We start from the raw sequence: 24,182 nt of genomic DNA, 5'->3' as shown, positions 1-24,182 counted from the left end.
AAAAGACCAAAGCCTTGAGGGTAGTGAGGAAAGACACGATGATCTCAAAGGCAGAGAACCAGGAGAGCATCCAATCACCTCCTCAGCTCCTCAGACAGCTTCTCTTGAGCAGCTCACAGATCTAGGGAGATGTCTGCATAAAAGCCAAGCCACACAGGTTGCCCCACCTTGCAGTGTTTTCCCCAGGTCCTTCAAGCAGCATGAAGAAATTTCCCTCTACCCTCTGAATTTGGAGCTGGGACAAGCTTAACTTCCAGGGGTAAGAGATGAGCCCAGGGATGTGGCTCACTGCCTGGAAAGCACAGCCCTAGCACAGGAGCTACTACATCCCCACTGCACATCTGCAAGGGCAAGGCTAGCCAGGGGCTCTACAGAAAAACAGCAATTACCTGCACTTAGGTTCTCTGGCTGGGTTTTAGCATGCCTGAATTCTTAGCCAGAGTACATAATGCCAGCTCTGCTCCCCCAGAGAGCAGCAAATGCTCCTTAGATGTTTCTCCAGCCCCCCAGGTGCTTAGCATTGTGGGGAGAAATGTGTTTTGCAGAAAGTTTTGGCACCTGGCACTTTCAAAACAAAGTTTCATCAACCCTGGGTAGCAGACAGGGCCAGAGGCAGGACTGGTGGCACACAACCTGTGCATCATCTCTGGTTATCAGGTGTCAGGGAGGCCAGCTAGGTGAGATCTTCTTGCTGCCAGTCCCCATTCCAGCCCCAAGCACTGGCCTCCATTGGGGATTAAACACAACACAGCTTCCCTGGCAGCCTGTTTACCTGCCAAAGGCCACAGGTAGTTAGCAGGTAACAAGATGTGCAGGATGGTGGGGGTTTGTCTTCCTTCATCTCCACAGCCAATGCAGAGACCCCCCACTCCCCTCATGCTGCAGCTGCTGCAAGAAGAAATGTGAGACAAGGAAAGAAAGTTGGTTTCAAATTTTTATTTCTTTGTACCCTTTAAGCAGGAATGACCCAAATAGAAACCCTGGTGGTCCCATCAGGGGAAATAATCGGATAAAGACAGGGCAGGCAGTCACCCCTGCCCCATGCCAACCTGTATGAACAGCAGCCCTCACAGTTTAGTAACTACAGGCGGTTTCCAACGAGTCCGTTAACGGTCACAGGCTACATATAACAACATGCCAGGTGACAAGAAACAACTTATGTGTACTTCTTGATTTCATCATACAGGACTAAGACAAAAGCACCACCCATTCCTCGGAGTACGTTCGACCATGCACCTTTGAAAAACGCCTTGGTGCCCTCGTCCCGGGCAATCTTCCGCCAGCAGTCAATAGTGCCACTGTACATTATGTCAGCTGCAGGAGACAGACAGCATTAGGAATGGGATGCCCATGACCCCCAAACATCCAGGTCAGGAATGGCCTAATGTATCTGCCAGCTTTATAACCTCAAGTACGTCCCATTTCTTGACTTTTTTCCATAATACTTTCTCAAGCATTAGCACATCAGAGGACAAGGCAGCCCTGGATATACCTTGCTGCTGCATTACCCCCAAGAGACACTGGAAAGACCTGTTTGAGAAGGCAGCTACTGTTTGCTTTGACACCAACATGTCAAGACCCAAAAGCTATTGCAGTCGGTCAGGATGTGCCTGCTACCAAGGATGTCTCTTCTAGGCCTAGACACACTAGTTTGCCACATCTTCACTCAAGTTCTGCCATTCCTGCTTACTGACAGGTCTCTGAGTTCTGCATGTGACATTACAGGCACGCTGCAAAGACTGATCTGTCCATGCCCCCCACCTGACATCTGCTTCTTGCAGACCACTTTTCACAAGAGCTGATGATTTCTACATGGTTTGCTGAAAGCCAACCCACTCTACCTTCATCTCAGCTCCACCACCAACTGTTGATTCAGGGATGCCTGTCAATCCCTACAGAAGGAGGTAGAAACTTACCTCCTTTACGGCCAGACTGCATCATCATGCGACGACGAACCGTGTCAAAAGGGTAGGAGACCAAACCAGCAACAGCGGTGACGCTCTGAGCGATCATCCAGCTGACAATGATGTGGGTGTTCTTTGGGTCTGGAAGCATTCCTGTGGGACAGAGGTTTTGGTAAAGACCGCAGGTGAGCACCAGCATCTGCCAAAACACACTACAGGCCCGCTGCAGCCCAGGATCTCTCTTTTAGTGCCATTTTGGTCAACCTACCCTTTGCGGTGTCATAGATGCCGAAGTAGGCAGCTCTGTAGATGATGATGCCCTGGACGGAGACACTGAAGCCCTGGTACAGACCCTTGAGCCCATCCGAACGGAAGATTTTGACCAGGCAGTCACCGAGCCCGCTGAACTCCCGGTCAGCCCCGGCTTTACCCACGTCTGCTGCCAGGCGGGTTCGGGCAAAGTCAAGGGGGTAGACGAAGCAGAGGGAGGTAGCGCCAGCGGCACCCCCGGACGCCAGGTTACCGGCGAAGTACCGCCAGAACTGGGTTCGCTTGTCCACGCCGCCCAGGAAGACCTGCTTGTACTTATCCTTGAAGGCGAAGTTGAGGGCCTGGGTCGGGAAGTACCGGATCACATTGGCCAGGTTGCCGCGCCAGAAGGAGAGGACGCCCTGCTCCCGGGGGATGCGCACCACGCAGTCGATGATGCCCTTGTACTGTTTGTCGGCGGAGATCTGCTTGCTGGCGTGCTGCACCTGCGAGGGGCCGAGAAGCCGCCGTCAGAGCCGATCCCCCGCGACCCCCGGGCCCGCCGCCGGCCCCCCCCCCCCCCCCCTCTCCCTGCGGCGACCTTGGGGCGGCCCCGGCCCTGCCGCTCACCTGCAGCAGCAGCTTGACCCTCTCGATAGGGGCGACGGCGGTCTTGGAGATGGCGGCCGCCACCCCGCCGGCGAGGAAATCCTTGAGGAAGGACACGGCCGCATCGGTCATGGCGGGAGAAGGAGGCGGCGGACGAGGCGATCCCAGGCGAGGCGGGGGGAAGCGGCGCGGCGGGCGGCTGAAATGGCCGCCTTATATAAGGGCGGCGGGGGGCACGTGGCCGGGGGCGGTCCGCGCCGCCGCGTCCCGCTCGCCCATTGGCTGCGACAAGAGGGGGGCGTGGCCGCCGCAGCGGATCGGGGGCGCCGCGGGAGGCGGCGGGGGGAGCGGGGGGCGATGGGGTCCCAGGGGGGGGGCACACGGAGCCTCGTTCCCGGTGTCCGGACACCACCCCCGCGATGGGGTCCCCCCGCCAGGCCCCGCCGCCAGGGTCGGAGCTGTCCGGCCCGGCCCCGGACAGCAGTGGTGGCAGTGATGGGGCCTTCCGAACCCGCATCCCCTCCACGCCACCCGCTGGCATCGCAGGGACAGCCCGCAGGGCAGCGGGGCAGAGCACGGAGGTGGTTTGGGGCGGGACGGGGGAGACGAAGAGTCTGAAGGCTCAGCTTCACCGAACCGCAGCCCCTCCTCCGGTACCGGCCCCCTGCGGTGCGGTGCGAGGCACGGAGCTCCAAGGGCCATCGGGGTTCCCTCCGCCAGCCCCGGCGCTGAGCTCAGCTGTGACGGGATGCTCAGCCAGACGCAGTCCCCACCACGAACCCCCCACGGCTGCACTCTCCGTCCAATGTCACCAGCCCCAGAGCTCTTGCTCTGAATCGGTTCCTCAGGACCACACACCCCTGGACGTGTTCCTGATCCACGTCCGAGGAACTTCGCTTCAGTGCTGTCTCGAAACATTTTAGTGTTGCCTTTTGGGGGCTTTCTCATGCGGAGATGTGATAAGGCAAAGCAGAGGTTTGGTTGATAAAGGTGATTTATATAGGTCGTAGGAAGACATTACAGTACAAAGGTGTTACAAACTTTTGACACTTGACTCTTAGCAGGTGTGAAAAGATGCTCAGATATTCATATGCACCTATCACTCAATCTTTAAAATCTACTTAGAAATACAACATTAGTAAAAAAATATACAGATATGCTTGGACAAGGACACTCTTCAGAAATCTGTTCCTTCCTGACATGCTCACAAGTCACATCTCCTTATTCATACAACTCAGATGTCTCAGTATTAATACCTGCACTGTGCAGATGGGGAAACTGAGGCAAAACAGAAACATGTTCACTGGACAGGTTGATTCAAGAGCCAAAAGCACTTACAGCATCAGTGTGATGCACATGCCACCACATCTGGTCTCCACCATTTTTGGTCTCAATGCTTGCATTTCTTCTTTGAGAAGAAACCCAACATGAAGCCCCACTGCAGCAGACCTGAGCAATCCCATTCAGAGAGATACTGCAAGCTGCAGGGTACACCAACATTGAGTTCTAGGTGCAAGGCTGGCCTTAAAATTACCCCAAATCTTTTTGCAAAGCTCTCTTCACAGTCACAGACTGTTCCTGCAACCTGTCATTGCCTCATCCCACTGTGACCTGGCCAAATCAAGCAGTTTCCAAGATCTCCTTATTTCCACCAAACAGGGACATAAATGGTACAAAAACACACACAAAACCTCTGTAAACCAACAGGCAAACCCTGTGTAGAGCCCAGGCTGCTGCAGCTGGGGCAGGAGCATGGCTGGCATGCCCAGACCTTTCCCCAGCTGCTGGGTCACACACACCATGGCTGGTGGGACACGTCCTGCAGGGCAGAGCCACCTCCCCACATGCACACGGGGTGTAAGGTGTTCTATCAGATGACACCAGGATGGGGCTGCTCCATAGCTGGACTTCTACAAGAAAACCAGAGTAATAAAACAGGTCCTGAAGTATAAGAGCAGGATGATCTTTTAGTGCACACTGCTATTCTGATGGTGAGTTCTGAGCAGCACAGTAGGCCTGGGCTGTGCACAGGAATTAAAAAGTAGTTTAATATAAAAATAGAGCTTTAAGAATAACCAAATGTGACAAGGCTCATGGCTCTGAATTATCTAACACATATCAGAACTGTGTTTTTCAGGAAATATTTCAGTTGGAGAACTTTAGGAAAACTATTTTTCAAAGCCTGAAATAATTAATTCACATGCAGTTGCAACATAGGAGAAAGGGGGTAATATTTTCTAGTATGCACTTAAGTTTGCAAGATTGTCATTCCAGTGTATCACAGTTAATTTTGCACATTACAGTTCTCTGCTAGCAAAAGCACAGTTGCAGCAGCATATTTTCATCTTTACATCCAAGATTCATACAAAATATTATTCTCAAGTAAGCCTCAAAAACTGAAGAGTGGATTTCGGAGTGTGACTGAACAGAGACTAATTCTTCATCTGCATAATGCCACCTCCACAGAGCATTACTAAAAATAATAATATTTAGCAGAAATTCTTGCATATTTTATGTATTCTAGTCTGTTTATAATTTTTGGCCGACTCGGTATCTCAGATTATTTTAAAAAATCCATTTGAATGTTCTTAACGCTTTTGGAGGTACCATTTATACTCCTATCTCAGTTTTCTTGCCTTTCTGCAAGTGCTTTTATCTCAAAATGGCTATTCAGTATTCAAAAGCACCTAGAATAAAGCAATTTCAAGTTCCAGTAACATAGCATTTTCAAACTAGTTGCATCTCTCCTCTTCAAGTAAATGTTTGGTATTCATATTGCTTTATCCACTCAGCAAATGAGAGGCAAATTTATGCACTTCTAGCACTGTATGAAACCCACACGATCTGTTGGTACCTGTAGTTCAGTGTGTCCTTCTTGTGAAGTTCCTAAAGAAAGGCAGTGTGTGTGTCTGCAACAGACACTCTGATGTCAGTTTTCAAGAGCTGATTTCCTTGGCTGAAACTTTTCCCTTGGGAAGCGCCTTAATTCTCTGAGTTCTTGTGGCTGTAAACTCTGATCCACACCAGGGGTTAGCTTGTAATTTAAAGGAGATTCAATATATCCATTTCTGTAGAGACAGACCCTCTTGCAGAATTCAAAGGTGCTAAACATCACGCCAAAGTAGGGAACAATCTGATAAAATAATTTAAAAAAAAAGCAACATAAGATTAAAAAGCAATATGACACTCATTAGTTGCATTCTTAGATTAGATGTTTTAGGTAAGGGCATTTCCAGGGCTTCAAATTTGATCAACTAATTGAGCTGTGCTCATTTATACAGGATCAGTCTCACCCCAAACTATGCACTTGCTGCATGCTAAAAGCAGGGAGTTTATTATTGGTACCTAATTATAATAATACTGTGGGGTACAAGCTCTATGTTAGCCTACAGATTATCATAACTTGTCAAGTCCTAAGAAACCTCAGCAAATCCCAGTATGAAATGTGGGCTTTACAGCACAGTGACCAAAGAATTTTCTTCTCATCCCCCTGTAGAATCAGCAGCTCTGGTGCCACGTGCCTTCCAACCAGCCAAGGCAGGGCCAGGCACAGGCAGTTGCAGTCAAATCACATTGTCAGTCATTAGCTGACCTGTAGTACTCCATGGAGGTAATGTTCATTGCAGCACTACAAAATGTATTTATGTAAACTAAATTACCTTCTGTTTAAGCTACCAGGCTTTACTACATGTTTTCAACTCAGCACAGGCTGTTGTAACCAATACACATGGATTAAAGAGCTGGTTGAAAGTACTACCTTTGACTTTGGAGGACGTGGCTTCTACAAGCACAGATTTCTCTACAGCTTGGTACAAACTACTGGAGCTCAGCTGAGAAGCAGAACTTATCTACCTGTTGGAATCCAATCACCTGCAGCTCCCCATCCAGACCCTGGGCTCGTGTGTTAGCAGCACTCCCTGCTCTAAGGACATTCAGATGAACTTGAAAGGAGTGATATGTAGAAGCCAAACTTATATTTGGGGAAATATGCCCAAACCAAGGTCTGAAGCTGGATTAGAACATGCCTGAGGTTATACCCATTCTGTCACAGGCTGTCACCTGTAAACTGCCAGTAAGTATAGAGGCATGGCATAAGCTTTATAACCTCAACTGTCTAAAAGTGTCTCTTGATTACTTCAGGGTATTCTTTGGGTTGAAAACCAAACCTCACCTTGAGCAGACTGGGGGTGAGGCCACTCCAAAGCCCAAGCACACCTTTGTTCTTCACAGTTTGTCGGAAGCAGTCAGCCATGCCAGTGAAGTGGACATCAACTGCTCCATAGTGGGGAAGCCAAGGACTCTGGGCCTGTTCAAGAGACATCCAAAGGGATTAAGAACAAGCAATAGAAAACCAGAGTAATTAAAGACAATTACTTTCTCCACTCTGGTACATAAGAAACACTTATTGCCAGGTTTCAACGGACTGATCTGGCTTTTTCCATCAACCCAAAAGAATTGGCTGTTTTGCCTTGAAACACAAACTGAAAAGGGGGGAAATTCTGAAAGGCATGAAAGAAAAAGAGAGCAGTAATCCCACCCTTGTGAAAGCAAACCACCCAAACCAGAACCACATAACACATCAGCCTCAGCCTGAGTAGGAGCAGCACAGCATAACTGAGGAACAGAGACTTCAGCCCACCCAGGGCTGTAGAGAAGCAGCTGGTGCCCATGCTCCTAAATCTCTGCTGCGGGGTCACTTGATCCAGACTGGTTGGGAGCATCCTGCTGGATTGCAGCTACATTTCCAACTGCAGCATGGACAGTGTCTGTTCACATGGAAGAAGAGTAGTGGGTCATTTTTAACAGCAAAATCCTTCCTTCATTAATCTCCTACTGTGTTAGCACAGACAGGATAATGTGACCTTCAATAATCCCATCCTCACCCATCCTCACACATGCAGCCATGGGTTCATCTTGCAGTGGTGAATCAGGGCTTCACTCAGGCACCAGGCAAGTGATGCTTCTCAGTCTGGCATGTGCAGGGACCCCTGGGCACAGGTTGATGACTTGCACATGCAAGCTGATCACCACGGGGCAGAAATTTGATAAAAATGGGATTTGTACAGTTAATTGATTGATGACTATGGATGTTATTATCCCCTCATTGACCTGAAACACCATGTACTGTAGCATTTTTTGCCTCCTTGGCCAGAGTACCTTACAGCTTCTCAGAGCTGCTAAGACTATGACAAGCTTCTCCTAGACCCATGAGCAGTGATGACATTTTCTGGATGCCTCAGGTACAGCATTTCAAATACTTGGCAAATTAGATGCTGGAAATGGAAACTGATCAAAACTCATTCTCCAGGTGTATCAGACTAGTTGCTAATCAAATAGTTTTAATACTGTTACATCTTCTTGCATTACTGGCAATATTGCTGCCAAAATTCAGAAGCTAACACAAAGTCACCTCACAAACTAACTGCATAGTTTTGTCATCTACAAAAAAATCACTTATCTGTTTTTTTCCTCCTCTCACCTTTTTTTTGTGCTTGATTGAAATGCATGTGGAATACTTCTGATTGCAGGTAATGGATAAAAATCACAGTTGCCTTTTGACAGGGCTTTTGGGGGGCAGTTTTGGGAAAGCTGCTGTCTGCATTGAGAAAGAAGGCAACAGCTTCCACCACAGCCTGAACTGTTATATTCTGGATCTCCTTTATCATGTCCTGACTCCTTCACCCCAGGCAAGAGTAGAGCTGATGATTTAATCCATGGTTTACTACAGTTTAAGAAGGGCAGTACAGAAGCATTTGCTTCTCTATGAAGTTTCTCAACAGAGTATTTAATTTGAAAGAGAGGGAGAAAGTGTTTCAACTGTTCTCATTGTTCATCCCCTTTGTGTCCACGCTGGCCTTGCTAACACAGTGGGGCTGTAGCTGTTTCCATAATTCCTAACCCTGGTGCAAGCTCCCACAGCTTCCTGGTTTAGGACTCAGAGAGGCAGGTGTTGTGGGATTTAACTGCTGTGATTTTACAGTATTACCAGCCCTGCCTCTGCAGGTAGCTCAAGGTAACAGAGTTAGTCTGGTAGCCAAGGGTCATGCACGTGTTCCCTCAGGCTCATTTGCTACAAGGAAATTCAGTGCTCTGCTTGGCTCCTTTACTAAAGGGCATAAAGGTTTAAAAAGCAATAGCTTAGTCCAAAGGTGAGAGAGAAAGAAATAAATTTTCAAGCCTTAATCTGCAGTACTTGAGCAAGTCCTACACAAAGACTGCCATGCCTCTACTGGAGAAGATGCTGAGTGCTACAACTGAGACCCCAGGGACCAGTTCCACTAGGAATGGTGATATTAGCACCAGAGATGCTTAGAAGAGCACCCCAGTGACAGAAGTATCATTAAAAATGCAACAGCCATGATAGGTGATCTGGATTCTAAACTCTATTCTGCTTCCTGGACTCTCAGCCAGCTTCCACAAGCTTTTTTTGGTACTGGAAGTCATAGGCAGCCAAGCCAAGTAAAGAGAGAGGTTTCTAAAACACTTCAGGAAAAGGCCAGTGCTGTTAACGTGGTGATTCCCTTCCTTTTTAAGTCTCTCTGTGGTAGGCAGGGCATGGCCTGCCAGAATTAAATGCATGAGTTTGACTTAATCCCCTTGCTCTATATATTGCAAAGGCAGACACAGCAAAGGGGTTTGCTTACAATACCCATTCCTACAACTCCCAGACAGGCCACTGCAGGCTTCAGTAAGATTCTGCACACACTAAATATATCCAGAAAACAGTTAAAAAAGAACAAGTCAGTTAAACACACAGATTTCTAATTGCCCACAGACCTCTTAAGAGATTTCTTGGAACATTATTTGCAGTAACATCAGTTACAGCCTTTTTCAAGAATTCAGTCTATGGGGTGAAGTGTGCTTTGCCAGCCTCAGGAGCAGTATGTGCCTAAGACCCTACACACAGTATTTAAATAAGAATTGTCCACAGAATCTCAGAATCACCTACTGCCAAAGAAAACCCCAAAGCTGTATCAGTGTGTTGTTAAAGCAGTATTTTGAAGCACAGCTAAACAAAGCCAAAAGTATTAATAAAAGAAAAAATTAGGAAGATGGTTCATTTAGCACTGTTTTTGATTTAAAAATATCTGTGGGTTTTGGGTGGTTCTGCATCATCCAAGAGCAAGAGTGCAATCACTGTAACTGCCCTGTGGCACTAGAGCCAGGAAGCAAAAGTAACCAAACAGATCAAACTGGTTTCTCTACCTTTTTTTTTTTTTTTTTGCAGAAACCTACTATGACATACAAATCAAACAGCAAATGGCATACCAAACCCAGACTGGATTTATGAAACAGATGTTTCACACCACACACCTCAAAGCAGTGCTGTGATTTCCTTTCTTTTGACACCCCTCAGCACTGTGGGCTGCTGCATGGAAAATGGAAAACTGTTTATTATGAACATTTTTAAAGATTTCCTTCTCCCCAGTTACAGCTGTCTCATTCTGCAGAAGGCTGGAGATGCAGTGCAGCTCCCTGTGCTGGTGGGAGAGCAGTGCCAAGTTGTGAGCCATGGAAGTGGGACTGAGTGGCAAATCTTTTTCCCTGGGTTCTCTAAATGATTCAACAACATCAGAGGTAGAATTGGCTCCATTTTCTCTCTCACAAACACAGTCTTTTAGTACCCAAAGGCCACCAAGGTTACTAAAACACTGTGAAACATCCTAAAGTTAGCACTCTGCTCTATTTCAATAGTCCCAGGTGAGACATATAAACAAACTCCCAACTACCTGCACTCACTTTTTTTTAAAGTAAACAAAATATTTAAATAAGAGTGAATCACCATTACAAAATTCAAGTTAACTGTTAAAGTGAATTGTTGCCTGAAGACTCTTCAGACACCATTCTCTCCCACTGTCTGGATCATGAGGGAACTGCCAGAACAGCATAGTCACATTTTGGCAACTAATCTCACAGGTCCTCATAAAGGTTTCCCCTTCCACAGCCTCCCCAAGCCCCTCTCCTCCTCCTCCTCTCTTCCTCTTAGGATTGAGGGATGGATGTAGCTCACCACAGCTGCAGTGGGAATCATGCCCACCAAAAGATGGACCATTTGTACCTTCCCACCCACGTGGGGACCAAGCAGACACCACCAGGTCAGGAGAAGGCAGATGTGGAGGTTAAGCCACCTGAGACTCTGCAGATACAAAATTCTCACTTAGGCACTTCAGGACATTTTGGTTTGCAACTATCTGAATTTACATGGATCAGAGAATCTTTAGAAATACTTCCCTCTCAACTCATGTAGCTTTTTTCTCCTTCCCTGTTCATAAAGTATGAAGGTACAATGGTCTGCTATTTTTTTTAACAGGCAGTACTTGTTAGCACAGAGTATGAAAGATCAACTAACAGCAAATAGCTGCCATAGGTGGTGTGCTACCCTGATGATAAATACATTAAAATTGCTTGTTATTTATATATTTTCAACAGATTTAGGTCTCCTCCACTTCTGATCAATACACCTATACATAAATAAGCACAGGAAGGCACATTACAGCACGGCTCAAGAGTTCACACTCTTAATCTGGAGGCTAAAATTAGAAGTCTTTGCAGTCTGGGTTAATAAGGACACATGCAACAGGCAGGCGTAACCACAGTTCAAATGAAAATGAAGGATAAAGATTGCCAGTTTTGTTCAAGCCAACATGAGCACTATGGTCAACAGAAATTTCACTCAAGTGAAAGCTGAGTGCTTGAAAGAGCATTTCATTCCATTCATATAAGGTAAGAACTACAATGTAAATAAGAGTTAATACTGGGGGAAAGGCATGTGTTCTCCTGGGGTAATCAGTCCCTTTTCCTCAAGGACAGCCTTGTTGTTGTCTTCCCTGTGTCAGTGGTGTGGTAATGCTGATCTACCCCTGGGTAAAGTCCACTGAAGGTATTCAGGCATGTGGGAAGGTAAAAGATGACAAGTTATCAAGAGAGCAATCAGTTCCAGAGCAGCACAGCAGAGCAGCTGACCTCCAGCTACCTGCACTCTAGGAACAAGTTGTCCTTTCCTCTGTAACCTGAACTGGGGCCAAATCATCTGTCTTCCTGAGATCAATGGCACTGAGTGAAAAAAAGGGTTTACTGCTTGCTTAAAAGTTTGACCCTTAGCTTTAAAAACATTATACCCAGGCCTCTTGCTCCCTGAGGCTTGCTGATTTGCTGCAGAATCCCTCCTTTGCTACTCAGCCTAAGCTTTCCTGCTTTTAACACCTGCAGGATGATGAAATCTTTGACATGGAATACAGCGGCCTTCTTCCTCAAGGCAGAGCAAACCCCTTACATGGGCATCTCTGGGTGGTTCCAAATACTTCATGCTGGTTCAGCTCAGTACAAAAATGGGATCACCATTCCCATGCACATAAGCACTAAAAGGACCACACTTCACATGGAGAACAGCAACACCAGTTCCCACATCTCCTGCAGCCTGAGGAGAAAACAACATTTTACAGGATTAGGGCTTTACAGAAGACATACTGCCATTTGCCTTATGTGGAAAATAAGTCAGATAAAACAGAAGAGAGGGTCCATAGAGTTTAGCTCCCATTTATGGAGCATTTTGCATAACTAATCACCTTGTATGTCGTGGGCACATCTTTCTAAGCACAGACACATGGATACAAGGCTCTCCTGAATAAGAATACTTATGTTAAGGGGTAACAGTGACAGCTGTCACTCTGAAGACATCACTGTCTCCCTGCTGGGAATGGTGGCTGTAATAAATGTGTGTGCACAGCAGTGTCAGGCCCTGTCAGCTTGTGAGCTTGCTGAGTTCAAAGAGGTGGGCTGAGTTAACCCCCCTGACTTGCCACAAAGCAGATTACAAGAGCTCTGGATCCTACCACACTGATCACAGCTCTGCAGGCTGCTAAGAGGCTGCTGGCCAGGCTCAGGTGGCACTACCAAATCAAGGACTGGGAGTGTGGTGGCCACTTCACATCTGGGAAAATTATTCAGCTCTCCCTCAGACTTCCTGCATTTCAAAGGGTACAGTGTGTTTTCCTGCTTTTTTTTTTTTTTTTTTTTTTTTTTTTTTTTTTTTTTTTTTTTTTCCAGCAGACCCCTGTGCTGCAGCACTAAACTACTGCTGTAATCCCTATCAAGTGAGTGTTACATACTTAACACATCACAGCTTCTTGGGCTGAAGACCACTAGACATAGCACGAGCTGTCACAAGCAGACCTGACTATTAGATCAGACCAGTCCTTCTTCTGATTCATGAGTTATGATTTTTCCCTCTTACCCAGTTTTTCCACTGCCACTGTTCAGTGTTTCAACTTGGCAGGCAGTGAGTCTGAATGATTCTCCCTTGTGGCAGTCTGTGGATATAAGAGAAATGCTGAGGTCTGCTCACATGCAGAAAAGCTGATCCAGGCCATTACAGAAGGCAAAGCCCATGTTACACTCAATAGCTTTTCAGGCATTTATACCCCCAGAAAAGTGGTATAAATTATCTTGATAGCAACATCAGTGAAATAATAAAAAATGCTGGTTGCTGGAAGCACTTAGGGAAAAAAAAAAAAAAAAGAAAAGAAAAGAAGGAAGGGATTTTCCAAAACCCTAATCTGAGGTCTGTTACCTATTTGCTAATAATCAGAGGAGTCAGACTAGTCCCAAGTTCAAATACCACCCTGGATTTGGGGTCCTGGCTGATGCCTGAACCCCAAGCAGAAAGGAGACAGGGAACCTGAGATCACAGGGAGAAGCAGTAGGAAAAGTAAGAATTCACACTGCAGCCTCCCCCTCAGGAGAAACATTTTTGGAGTTTCATCTCTATCTGTGCACTTGTTTTCACCAAATTTGAAGTTATTCTCTCTGAAACCTCCACTCTATCGAGTTTAGCTGAAGCTGGACAGCAGCATCAAAAAGTAGTGGGGTGAAGGACAGACAGCTAGCAAGCATGTAAGCCTTGCTTCCACAAGAAATCAGACCAGAAGTAGTAATATTGCTTCTTATTTGCTTCCACACTACAGAATTCACCACTCTGTGTGGTCAAATGGCTCCATCTCTGAAAATTTCCAAGGCTCCCATGGTGCTCACTATTAAAGGGTCTCAAAGCACATACACTTTTGAGATGTCGTGTGAACCACATGACCCAAAAAGGATTTCTTATTTTTAAACTGGGTCATGACTCCAATAACTTTCATATTCCCAGCTGACCAGAACACAGATCTCACAAACATCAGGGACATCACAGACTGAGAGCTTCCAGAGGCTGCCATAACAGCACCAGTGACCATCCAGTGGCAGAGCACTGTCTGCAAGTTATTAGTGTTTAAGCAAAGTGAGAGCACTGTCTCCTCATTTCATCAGGGAAATGCCAATTTTCTAACAAACATTTGTAATTTTCTTTTCCAAAGCTCTGTTTATAACTCAGGCACTGGGTTCTTGCTTGACTGACTTCTACCATGCAAGTTAGGGGACTATTTAAAAAAAAAACAAAAACAACTTAAATAGCAGTACTACTTTTAAAGAGAGACTTCAGTATGTCCTTTAACTGACTTCAGACTAGAAATCTGCCAACAGGGCACAAGACTGCATTTGCTTTACCCTACAAAGGGAATGACTGCAAAGTTATCTCCAGGTTTCTATGAACTCATAGCATCTACATCATCTACAACATATTTCACATTTGTAGAGCATCTGGTGTTCCAAAGAACCTGAACAAAACCGAAACCAAAACAACAACAATAAAAAACACCCCAAAGGCCACTGCAAACTGTCAGGCCTGACATCTGCCACTGAAAAAGAGGCCACTTCTTGAGTGATGGGTGGCAACAATCTACACTATCCAAGAACAATGAGCCTGTTTGTTTATGGCAGTGGCAGGAATTCAAAGCCTGGATTTTAAAACAGAAGGATCCCTACTGAACAATGAGATGTCCAGAGAGATGTCCTTACAACTTGGGGATGCTCTGCAGCCAGCACCAAAAATGTGCTGAATCCTGTGGTAAGCTAAAAGTATGCTTATTCTATATTAGCAGGTGTTGATGGTAAAGCTATCCCTGAATAGCATTTACTGGCAAAAGAGAGTTTCAGACAAGTTTTAGTGACAGAAATTAAGAGAAATTTTTCCAGAAAAAGGTGGGGCTGGGAGTGAGCTGCTATAACTATGCAAAGTTTGTCCACATAAGCAGGTGAGGAGTAAGTGTAGAGTCAGTGGTGTATCTGTGAAACTACAGGGCCAGCTTTGTGCATTCTGCATGACAAGGCTGAGTCACAGATCAGTCTGGAATGAATGAAGGCTCCCAAGTGTCAGCCAGGGGTATCTGAGCCTACCTCATAGTGTCATGTGCACACAGGGAAGTGCCAACACTTGGTATTAGGTTTGCACTGACCATTTGCATGTTTATAGATCTTCAGTTCTACACAAGATCTGGGATGGGTGCCATTCTAATTATAAACTTCTGTGTGGCATATAACAGCTCTAAATTCATCCTTCTGTGCTGAAATGCCAGAGCTCTGTCCAGTAGGCACTTAAGAAGGTTATCATAGGAAAGGAGATGATGTGGGGAAGTAGAAACATATTACCAGTGCTTCCCTTGAACCAGACTCATTCACAGGCAGGTATTTTCCTGCTTAAAGAAAAAGACAAGAAAATAATTAAAAAAAAAAGAAAAAAAAAATAGTATTCTTGGTATTCTTGCACTTGTCTGCAGGCTGAAAGTGCTGTACTTGAATATCGCTGAGAAACTGGATCTAACAAAGAGAGATGGTATGGTGGGATAAAGAAAGAAAGCCAAAAATAAAAACTATCAGAAGGATATAAAAATCATTAAGTTTTTGTACAGAAGCTGATATAGTATAAGAGTGAGTCAGGAAAACATTTGATACAAAACATCTCTTTGAAAAACCCTCTGGTTCATTAATCCCCTTCTACAGATGCACAACAAAAGCCATATTTCCATGCTGAAACATGCATACAGTACCTCTTCATTCTCTAACATGCCAATCAGGAGCAAAGTGAAAAAAGGAAGACAAAAAAGTAAAATTAGGACAAGCACAACAAAGAGGACTCACATTTTCAGTAAGACTCACTCATTAATTAACACTTCCTTTACGAAAACCATTCAACTATATTTAGTGAACATAGCATCTTTGTACAAGAAAAAAAAAGGTAAACATGATAATTATAATAGCAGAGGGAGAAGAAACCATGGCTACAGAGCACATCTGACATCATAAATCATCCCCAGAACACAGAGGAAGAATTGTTCACTGACAGTTGGCTCCTACTCCCCCAGATGTCAGTGACAGAAGCTGATGACATCAGAAGTGTAGGATTCAAATGTGTAATATGAGAAAGGATGAAAGAAAATTATTACAGCAGAGATTAAAAATAACACTTTATCCTTTTCTAGTCTGTGCAAACAATTCAAGCTTTGCCTAGATGAGGAAAGGGATGGAGCTAATTCTGACTGCCTAGCATGTCAGATGAAGACCTGAACTGGATGCTCTGGTCTCAGGCTTGTACTCCCTTTCAGAACCAGAGAAGACAGCCTCGTGTCCTCATTTCTCAGTTTTCAAAGCTCCTGAGACTGCCTTATAACTCCCTAGTTCCTCATCACTAATAGGTTTGATGGAAAACTTCTCTGGCAACACCCTGCCTCCAAATCTCAGATCTGTGGGACAAAAGGAAAGGAAGAGGAATCTGAAACTGAGCTCTGCCATGTGCTGGGTCCCTGTTCATACACCCCACTACCACTCCTGGCTTCCAAACAAGGGCAGCATTTCCCTTCATCTGCTGCACAACACACACAGGGCTGGGGGTAGCTGAAGGCTTTGCTGCACCCCTCTTTTCTTTTTATCAGCTAGAAAGGTGAGTCACTGAATGGAGGTTGAGCAGAATATAATGTTTGAGGGAAGCTGTGGTCAGAAGTATCTGCTCTCCTGTTTTCTGTGTAACACTGATGTGCCAGGAAGCTCTGTTTTCCTTGTCTTAATTCTCCCCCTTTTAGGTCCCTTTGCATGATACTTTTTTCTGGTCCTAGACATTTCTCTCTTCTGACCAGCACCCTGCAAACTGAACAGGCCAGCAAACAAGCACAAAGCAGACCTGATCCCTGCAAGGCTGGACCACACCCTGGTGCTAACTGTAAAAAACAAACTTCTTGGATGATCTTACATGAGTTCCAGGGAGCTACCAGTACCAGGTTGGGTGTGATTTCCAACAGGTCCCTTTTCTGGACAAGCCTCCCAACTTATGTAATTTCCTGTACCAAAAAAATTACACGCTTTCACACCTAGGCAGCTCCTTCTTCTGAAACACCTTTGCCTTCAGAATAGATCCCTGAACAGTAGGTGCTCCTCTAAGCTTGGAAAATCACTCTTCAGTTGTTGTAATGCATCAAGGAGGAACAAAACTTCTCTGTGGTTGAGCCTTTTTTCCACCCAAAGTATTTTTAGCATACCCACTTCCTACATACTTAATCAATAAATCCATTTCCCTTTGTATTTCTAGAAGTGGCCATCAGATGTTTTAAGCATCCCCTTGGTGAAAGAGTACAGCCTAGTGGCAGGAAAATGAAAGCTGGGCCTGTCCCACTTTTCCACTTGCCTGTCAAGACAAAGCTGGACACAGAACTTAACATCACACCAGTGACAGCTGAGAGTTACCTTTGAACTGATCACAGAAACTGAATATTCAAGTAACTGATGTATTAGCAGAAAATACTAAAAGGGAAACAGCACAGCAAATGCTTTTATTTTCTTTATTCTTTAGGATAACAGTATTGCTGTGAGCCTAAAAATATGAAGAAGAAGAGGACTTGTATGGAGAAATTTTCTTAGACTCACTGATACAACTGGAAAAAACAATCAACTTCTCATGCTCAAAATCTCGTTCTGAGACATTTTATGAAATACTTGATGAAAGGGCTCAGCTTAAAGCCTGACTTCTGGACACATCAGCTACACAAGATCATAAAAGACTTTACTTGTCTTGCTGAGGTCCTCTGTTATGAGAGGCCAAGAAAGGCTTCTGTGCCACTGGATCTGAGCCCTGTGAAAAAGGGAACCTGGGGAGCAGGGGAGGGGAATCCACATTTCCACTGACCTTTTGCTAGCCTGTGATTTATCAACCAGATAATCACTCGAGGAGGAGAAGGAAGGGGATCTACATAGTGCTGCCACACCAAATGACTACTTTTTTTATAAGATGACAAAAACCCTCCATAAATCTGCAGCCCTATGAAAGAACAAACTCGTATGCCACAGCCAGAGGCCCACCAAATGATGACAGCTATTCACTGTTACTCTGTTGATGAAGTTCCAAAGAAAAATCAACATCAACTGAATTTTGTTTGTGAGATGGAAACCATGAGGAGATGGTTGTTTTGTTTGTTGTTTTGTTGTGTTTGGTTTTTTTGTGTTGTTTTCATTATTATTACTATACTTTCAGAAAAAAAGATCAGCAAGACAATATAAAATTATATAGAAACTTGATATAGTAAGTCTTAGGTTGCTGATGCTGCAGGAAAGCAGCAGCACCAGCAACTGGGAAGTCACTTGTTAACCAGAGGAGTAAGAATGAGCATAGTCCTGATTCTTCAGACTTAATATCTGCTGTGAATGTTTCTTGTGGTAGTCAGTATCAAGCACAAATGGCAGACACATAGGCTCTGAATATAACATGGATCTCGTTGTCCTGCCTGCCACCCAGGGGACTGAATGCCTGTATTTTTACAGGTTTGCCAAATCTGAAGTGTGAGAATTTGATGGAATTGCTATGAAAATGTAAAGAAATAAAGTCAAAGTCTCTGAACTCCCAACCAACCTAAAACAAAGCCTCTGTAGTTTACTGGTTAAAGAAACAGTGACACTGATGATCATCTTGCTAATCTTGTCCCAAACTCTTGAAACAAGCACCGGTAACAAAGAACTAGTAACATGATTGCTCTGTACCTGCATCTTCCTCTTGACAGTCTCAAAGGGAAAAGAAAGTGTCTGTGCCACAGCAGCTGTGACACAGCCATTTATGAAGTTCTGAAGGGGAGTGAAATGAACTATGGGTTCTTGCCAGATTTTGTCCAGATTGATGTAAACCAAGAATGAGCCTGCAGAAAATGGAACAGCACCTAGAAAGCAAACCAGACAGAAAATTTATGTCAACACACTGTATACTAAGAAAAAAAAACTGCTGATCACCTTCCCTAGAAAGATGGGATAAGCTGCTGCCACTTTATGCCTCACATTGTTCAAACCAGATCAGTATTTTATATTTTGAAGAACTTGACTTTTTAGTCACTGGTTTACCACCAAACACCCAATATTGTAGCATCTAGATGTCATGGTCAGAGAACATATTTACATATTGAATGATAACTGCTGTTGGTAACTGCTCCGGTCTCATGACAGGTCAGCTCTTCCTCCAGGTTCTCTCTGCTGACAAGCTCCTTTCTTCAGTCCAACCCAACCACAGCAGCTGTACAGGTAAACAGAGCTGCTTCTTCAGTCAAGCTCATAAGGGCTACTTTTGTCCTCTTTGCTTGTTTTATGCTCTCAGCAATTTTACAGTGGGATTATATATTATTATTATTTACTATTATGATGTATTTTTATAATGTCTTATTGTGAAGAAGCGACCTCAAAGTTAAATGGCATTTTAAAAATCTACAGAGAGTAAATAAATTTTTTAAAAAGTCCTTTCCTGCAAGGAATATCTAATCTTCACTTTTCACAGTTAGACACTACTGCTCACACTGTTTCCACTGAAAAGCTAGGGAGACACTCTCACACCTAGACAGGACACAGGAACACTGTATGTATATTTACATATATAAATTTTTAAGAATGGTGGAAATCTTGCATCTGATCACAAGTAGAGCATCTATAAAAGACAGGAAAGATTATTTAGTGGAAACCCTAACCATACATTAAATGCTATGCACCTGGTTGTAATTTAAAGCACTAACTGGCAGCAGAGGTAACCAGTATTGTTGTGCCTTCTACATCCACAAGCATTCTACAGAACAAGATTTGCTCTTGTAATCAAGTAAGCAAACCAACACACTACAGAGCTGCAGTGCACAATGTGCAATTCTGTGATTTAAGCCATTATTATTTTACCTAATATAGCTGGTGAAACGCCACGGTAGAGTGCACGGAGTCCTTCTTGATGATAAATTTTGTAAAAAGCATGAAGAATCCCTCTGTAAGATGGTTCCAGTCGGTTCTGCACGATGAGCCGTGTTTTAATCACATCGGTGGGATAAGTCATGATGGTTGCAACCATGCCAGCCAGACTTCCTGCCATGATGGCTCTCCAGTGGGAAATATGGCCCAACTCATCAGTGAAAAGTATAACAAGTCTGGAGTAAACACACAAAAGGGTACTATCAATGGCAGTATGAACAAAACACACGAAAAACCAAGGCAGATTATTCCTGACGTAACTGTTCTTCTGCCCATAAGACCCCTCAGAAGCAGGACTTGAAATTTTTACATGTATTTCATCCAAGGCCTTACACCACACAAGCAGCAGAAACTCTGTGAAACAGAACATGTAAATGGGGAAATATAAGCAGAGTCCAAAAAACATGCCTAAGAGCTTAAAGAGCAGAGAAGTGCAAATGTTATCAGTAACAACTAAGCCAGGGATTGGAATATATAAATCTGCAAATGCAATTTGCTTTGATTTTGGTGTTAGTGAGATAAAGTACTCATTGCTCAGATTATATATTTGTTTGCTTTGCAAGAGACTTTTAAAGTAATTTTTTATTACAGAACCTGCATTTCTATTTCCACCTACACGATGAAAGGTGAAAAAAATTCATTTAGAGACATTGGTCCAACCTTCCCAGTCAAAGTTATCATGCAAGAAAAAAATAAATAGATAACATCATCACAAGCCTTCTGAGAACAACTGAACTTTCCCCTATGCTTATGCTGGGACAGAAAGGTCCACAGAGATAATTCTTTTATGTCCAGGCACTGTCATGCCTAGGAGGTTAAGTCTAACTTTGAAATGCTGAGGTTGAAGCACAGAGTTTCAAAGGGTAACCTATATTTCATGAATTTGTGATGCACAGAAGGACTTATCTGTGTGCACAGGGCACTCAGATTAGGGAGAAGTGCCATGGAAGCAACAAGAAACAAGAAGACCTGAAGGGAGAATCTTAGCTGGAGATAAATAAACTTAATGTTTTACTTTGGAAGCATTAGCTAAACTGCCTAAACAGACAATTCACATTTAAACTATACAGTACTACCATGTCCAGAGGAACATATTTTTCAAATTTTTACAAGTCACTGCTTGCTCAGTTGATGTTTTTTCAAATGAGTGCTCATACTCTACTGCTGACAGAGCCTTGCTTCATGCCCTGCAGCGAGCCCAGAGCAGAGGCCAGCCAAGCAGAAGTGAAAGGGCATAACTTTAGCTCTCTATGTGTCTCAGAGTCTCTAAAGCAACACAGCCTGATTTTCTTGTGTGTGCACAAATGTGTGGGAAGGGTGGTGGGATGGCTCTAGGCACTACCCAGATAACAGATAATATTTCAAGCTGCTATGGAAAGACAGGGTCCATGCAGTGACTGCAGATGCAATCAGCTGAACCCCCCCTTCCTCAGCCATCTCCCCCTGCACTGCCCTGCCAGGGACTCTGCTCAGCTCAGCTCCTTCTGCAGCTGCCATTACTATTTACTTAAAGTTACCATGCTACATTTCTCATCTTACGTTTCTTGATTTAGACACCATTATTTCACTTGACAACACATTTAAAAATCCCCAAATAACAGATCAAGAAATACTTGTGTTTCATTTCCTGATAGCCTACTTCCCACTGTAATCCAAAAGAACCCCCTGTGCAAGCCAGAGACAAACTACAGCCTGGCAAAGGGAATACACTGTTTCAAGCTGCCTGAACAATGAAGTTATTTTGCTCAAAATCAACTGTTTTACATTGCTGCAACACACTGACTCTTCTGGGAACTTTAAATTACATCCAGATCGTTGTTTCTGCTTTCCCACTGCCATAATCTCTCCCCTTGTTCCACCACCGTGTGCATTACAAGCAGAAGGACACAACAAAGCTGCCCAGGTCCAGGGTCACTCCAGCTATCCCTTTTTAAAGGGCAGAGCTGGGAGGATGACTCTCAGCTGATAACACCAAACCCTGGGAGGCTGCGCAGCATCAGCCCAGGCTGCCGGGGGCCGGATTGGCCGGCACAGGCTGAGCCCATGGTTCCTCCCCACCCAGCAAGGCTCACGAACTGGGATAACCCAGCGCCCAGCTGGGCGGAAATGTCAAGTGCATACTGCACACACAGCTGACGAGAGAAAAAAAAAAAAAAAAAAAAAAAAAAAAAAAAGATGAAAGAAACCCAACCCTCAAGCTGGCAAAACACGCTGGTGCGTGAGAAGAGTCAGGCACCCCTCTCAAAGGCTGAAAGATGCTGGCAGCTAAAGGGGATCTGAGGTCAGCAGAGCTCAGCCAGCACTGCTCCATGTTGATCCTGCTGCAGTTCTACCTGGATTTCATGTCTGTGTTATTAAAAACAAGATCTTAAGCAAATCATGTCCCATGTCAACTTCAAAACCGATCAAATTTACATAACTGCTGCATGACAGGGTGAAAGATTTGAAGTGTTACTTTCTTATACAGCCAATATAAGTACTTGAAAGCATATACATGAATAAAATAAATTGGTTGTAAAAAAACACCCCAAACCAACAATAACAGAATAACCCAGATGTCAAGAGTCCCACTCGAAGCTAGCACTGCAACTTCATTTCGGCAGCTCAAGAGATTTAATAACCCTTCATCATCTGAAGAACACCAATGACTTTACAAGCAGTTGCTGGCACATCACCGGGCCCTGACAGCAGCTACACGCCGAGCAAACCAAATAAACGAAGTTAATTTACCAACGCGGGGGACACGTCTGAGGGGAGAGGGGACACGCAACCATCCAGCCCAGGCTCCCCACTACCCTCACCTCCTCTCTCCTAACCACAAGAAGGGTCGGAGCCAGAGCTCACCCTCCCCGCCGAACCCCTCCCGGGGCCGGGCTGGCTCTTACCGGCGGGAGGCTGCGAGCTGCAGGGCGCTGTATGGGAAGAGGCGCAGGCAGGCGGTGAGGTTCCCCTTCCAGAGGGCCCGCAGACCCTCGGCTCGGCAGAGGCTGATCCCGGCTCGGCGCAGCCCCTGCCGGCAGTGCCAGGTGCCCACCTGGGCCAGTACCGTCAGCAGCTCCAGCGGGGCCGTCAGGCTGAGGCTCAGCGCTCCCGCCAGCCCGGCGCAGCCCAACTGCTGCAGCGCCGTCACCCGCCCGTCCCGCCGCCAGGTGGCCATGGCCCGGCCGGCGAGCCGAACCGGACCGAACCGAACCGGACCGGGCCGGGCCGGACCGGCACGGTTCGGCGGCCCTGCCGCAGCTGGCAGCCGCAGGGCCCAGCCCGGGCCGGCGGGGCGCGGTCAGCACGGGGGGCGGTGCGGTGGAAGGGCCGTGAGGCGGAGCCCGGCAGCGCGGCCCTGTGAGGCGGGACCCGACCCGACCCGACCCGGCCCGGCCCGGGCCTGTGCGGGCGGGATTTGCATGAAAACACCCCAAACCCGTCAGGTGCGTTCGGGCTGTAACACTGAACCTGTTTCCACCGTGGTCGCTCGGTGACACCGCTGACTCACAGGCAAAAATAAACATGTCCCAAATAGTGAATTCTGCTTCCGAGGAGCCGTGTGTGGATGCTGAAAGCGAGGGACCGAGTCAATACCGTTAATGAGATTTAGGAGGTCGATTAGCTCGGGCTTTACTGAGGTGCTACCGGAGACACGGGGAAAATGGTTTGTGGAGGAGAGAGACCTGGGAGTGACGAGGATCTACGGAGTGAGGAGACAACAAGAGGGCAGGAGTGGTGATTTCCTCCAAAACAGGCTGTCTGCTCTGTTTCTTGAAATGTAAAAAATCAATGACACACAAAACCCAAGAAATAAACACAATGCCCAAGCTGAAACCTTACTGTACAGTGCATCCAACAAAACCATATGCAAAGATGCCTGCTGATGCAGTATTCCCAAATCAATAAAAGAGGAAAGCACAAAGCTGCCAGGAATTCAGCTATTGCTGGCATTGTATTTTCTTGTTGGAAGGAAAGTTTATCACCAGCAAGGAGAAAAAGCTCAGCTATTTAAAGGAAACATTCAAAACAAGAATAAATGGGTATAAACTTGCTATACGTTAGTACTGCTTGAAAATGGAAGACTTCTAAACATAAAAGGGTGATGCTGCTTCTATGAGTTTGCCTTTCTTGTTTGTCTGCACAAGACAAACCTCAACTTACAATTATTCCAAAATTCCAAAGCACAGGATTTTTCCATTCAGTCTTCCCATTTCCATTACTCATTTTTGGTTGAGTTTTTACATACTTTTTCTGGCTGATAACATTAATCAACAGATGACCTCAGCCTTCCCTCACACAATCTAACCCATGGGG

The 24,182-nt window shown here is 45.4% G+C and overlaps 2 protein-coding genes and 1 long non-coding RNA gene across 3 annotated transcripts; all 3 read right to left on the bottom strand.

Moving 5' to 3' along the window:
• Positions 1 to 921: 921 nt before the first annotated feature.
• Positions 922 to 2,972, bottom strand: SLC25A5 (solute carrier family 25 member 5). The gene is made up of 4 exons (XM_071758237.1): positions 2,784 to 2,972; positions 2,173 to 2,659; positions 1,917 to 2,057; positions 922 to 1,314 (listed from the first exon to the last, which is right to left on the bottom strand). The coding sequence occupies exons 1-4, from the start codon at positions 2,892 to 2,894 to the stop codon at positions 1,157 to 1,159; spliced, it is 897 nt and encodes a 298-aa protein (XP_071614338.1). The 5' UTR covers positions 2,895 to 2,972; the 3' UTR covers positions 922 to 1,156.
• A 1,812-nt stretch (positions 2,973 to 4,784) lies between these two features.
• On the bottom strand, positions 4,785 to 23,174 carry SLC25A43 (solute carrier family 25 member 43). Its single transcript, XM_071758236.1, has 5 exons — positions 22,772 to 23,174; positions 19,821 to 20,062; positions 18,657 to 18,829; positions 6,934 to 7,068; positions 4,785 to 5,895 (listed from the first exon to the last, which is right to left on the bottom strand). Exons 1-5 carry the CDS (start codon positions 23,041 to 23,043, stop codon positions 5,692 to 5,694), a joined length of 1,026 nt encoding a protein of 341 aa, XP_071614337.1. The 5' UTR covers positions 23,044 to 23,174; the 3' UTR covers positions 4,785 to 5,691.
• LOC139802767 (uncharacterized) lies at positions 12,751 to 18,650 on the bottom strand. Its single transcript, XR_011728777.1, has 2 exons — positions 15,285 to 18,650; positions 12,751 to 14,413 (listed from the first exon to the last, which is right to left on the bottom strand). It is a non-coding gene; the product is annotated as an uncharacterized lncRNA (long non-coding RNA).
• Positions 23,175 to 24,182: the final 1,008 nt, after the last annotated feature.

Source organism: Heliangelus exortis, chromosome 14 (genome assembly GCF_036169615.1).
Source record: "Heliangelus exortis chromosome 14, bHelExo1.hap1, whole genome shotgun sequence".
Classification (NCBI taxonomy): Eukaryota; Metazoa; Chordata; class Aves; order Apodiformes; family Trochilidae; genus Heliangelus; species Heliangelus exortis.
This window is presented reverse-complemented; position numbering and strand designations above follow the sequence as displayed.

What these genes read in the sequence shown, in the direction of transcription:
- SLC25A43 (XM_071758236.1), bottom strand. Translation starts at nt 23,043, where the DNA reads ATGGCCACCTGGCGGCGGGACGGGCGGGTGACGGCGCTGCAGCAGTTG. An exon ending in CAGCTCGCAGCCTCCCGCCG is followed by an intron (nt 20,063 to 22,771) that starts GTAAGAGCCAGC and finishes TGTTTACTCCAG; the next exon opens with ACTTGTTATACTTTTCACTG. An exon ending in CTGTCAAGAGGAAGATGCAG is followed by an intron (nt 7,069 to 18,656) that starts GTACAGAGCAAT and finishes TCTCTTGAACAG; the next exon opens with GCCCAGAGTCCTTGGCTTCC.
- SLC25A5 (XM_071758237.1), bottom strand. Translation starts at nt 2,894, where the DNA reads ATGACCGATGCGGCCGTGTCCTTCCTCAAGGATTTCCTCGCCGGCGGG. An exon ending in CATCTATGACACCGCAAAGG is followed by an intron (nt 2,058 to 2,172) that starts GTAGGTTGACCA and finishes TCTGTCCCACAG; the next exon opens with GAATGCTTCCAGACCCAAAG. An exon ending in GCAGTCTGGCCGTAAAGGAG is followed by an intron (nt 1,315 to 1,916) that starts GTAAGTTTCTAC and finishes TGTCTCCTGCAG; the next exon opens with CTGACATAATGTACAGTGGC.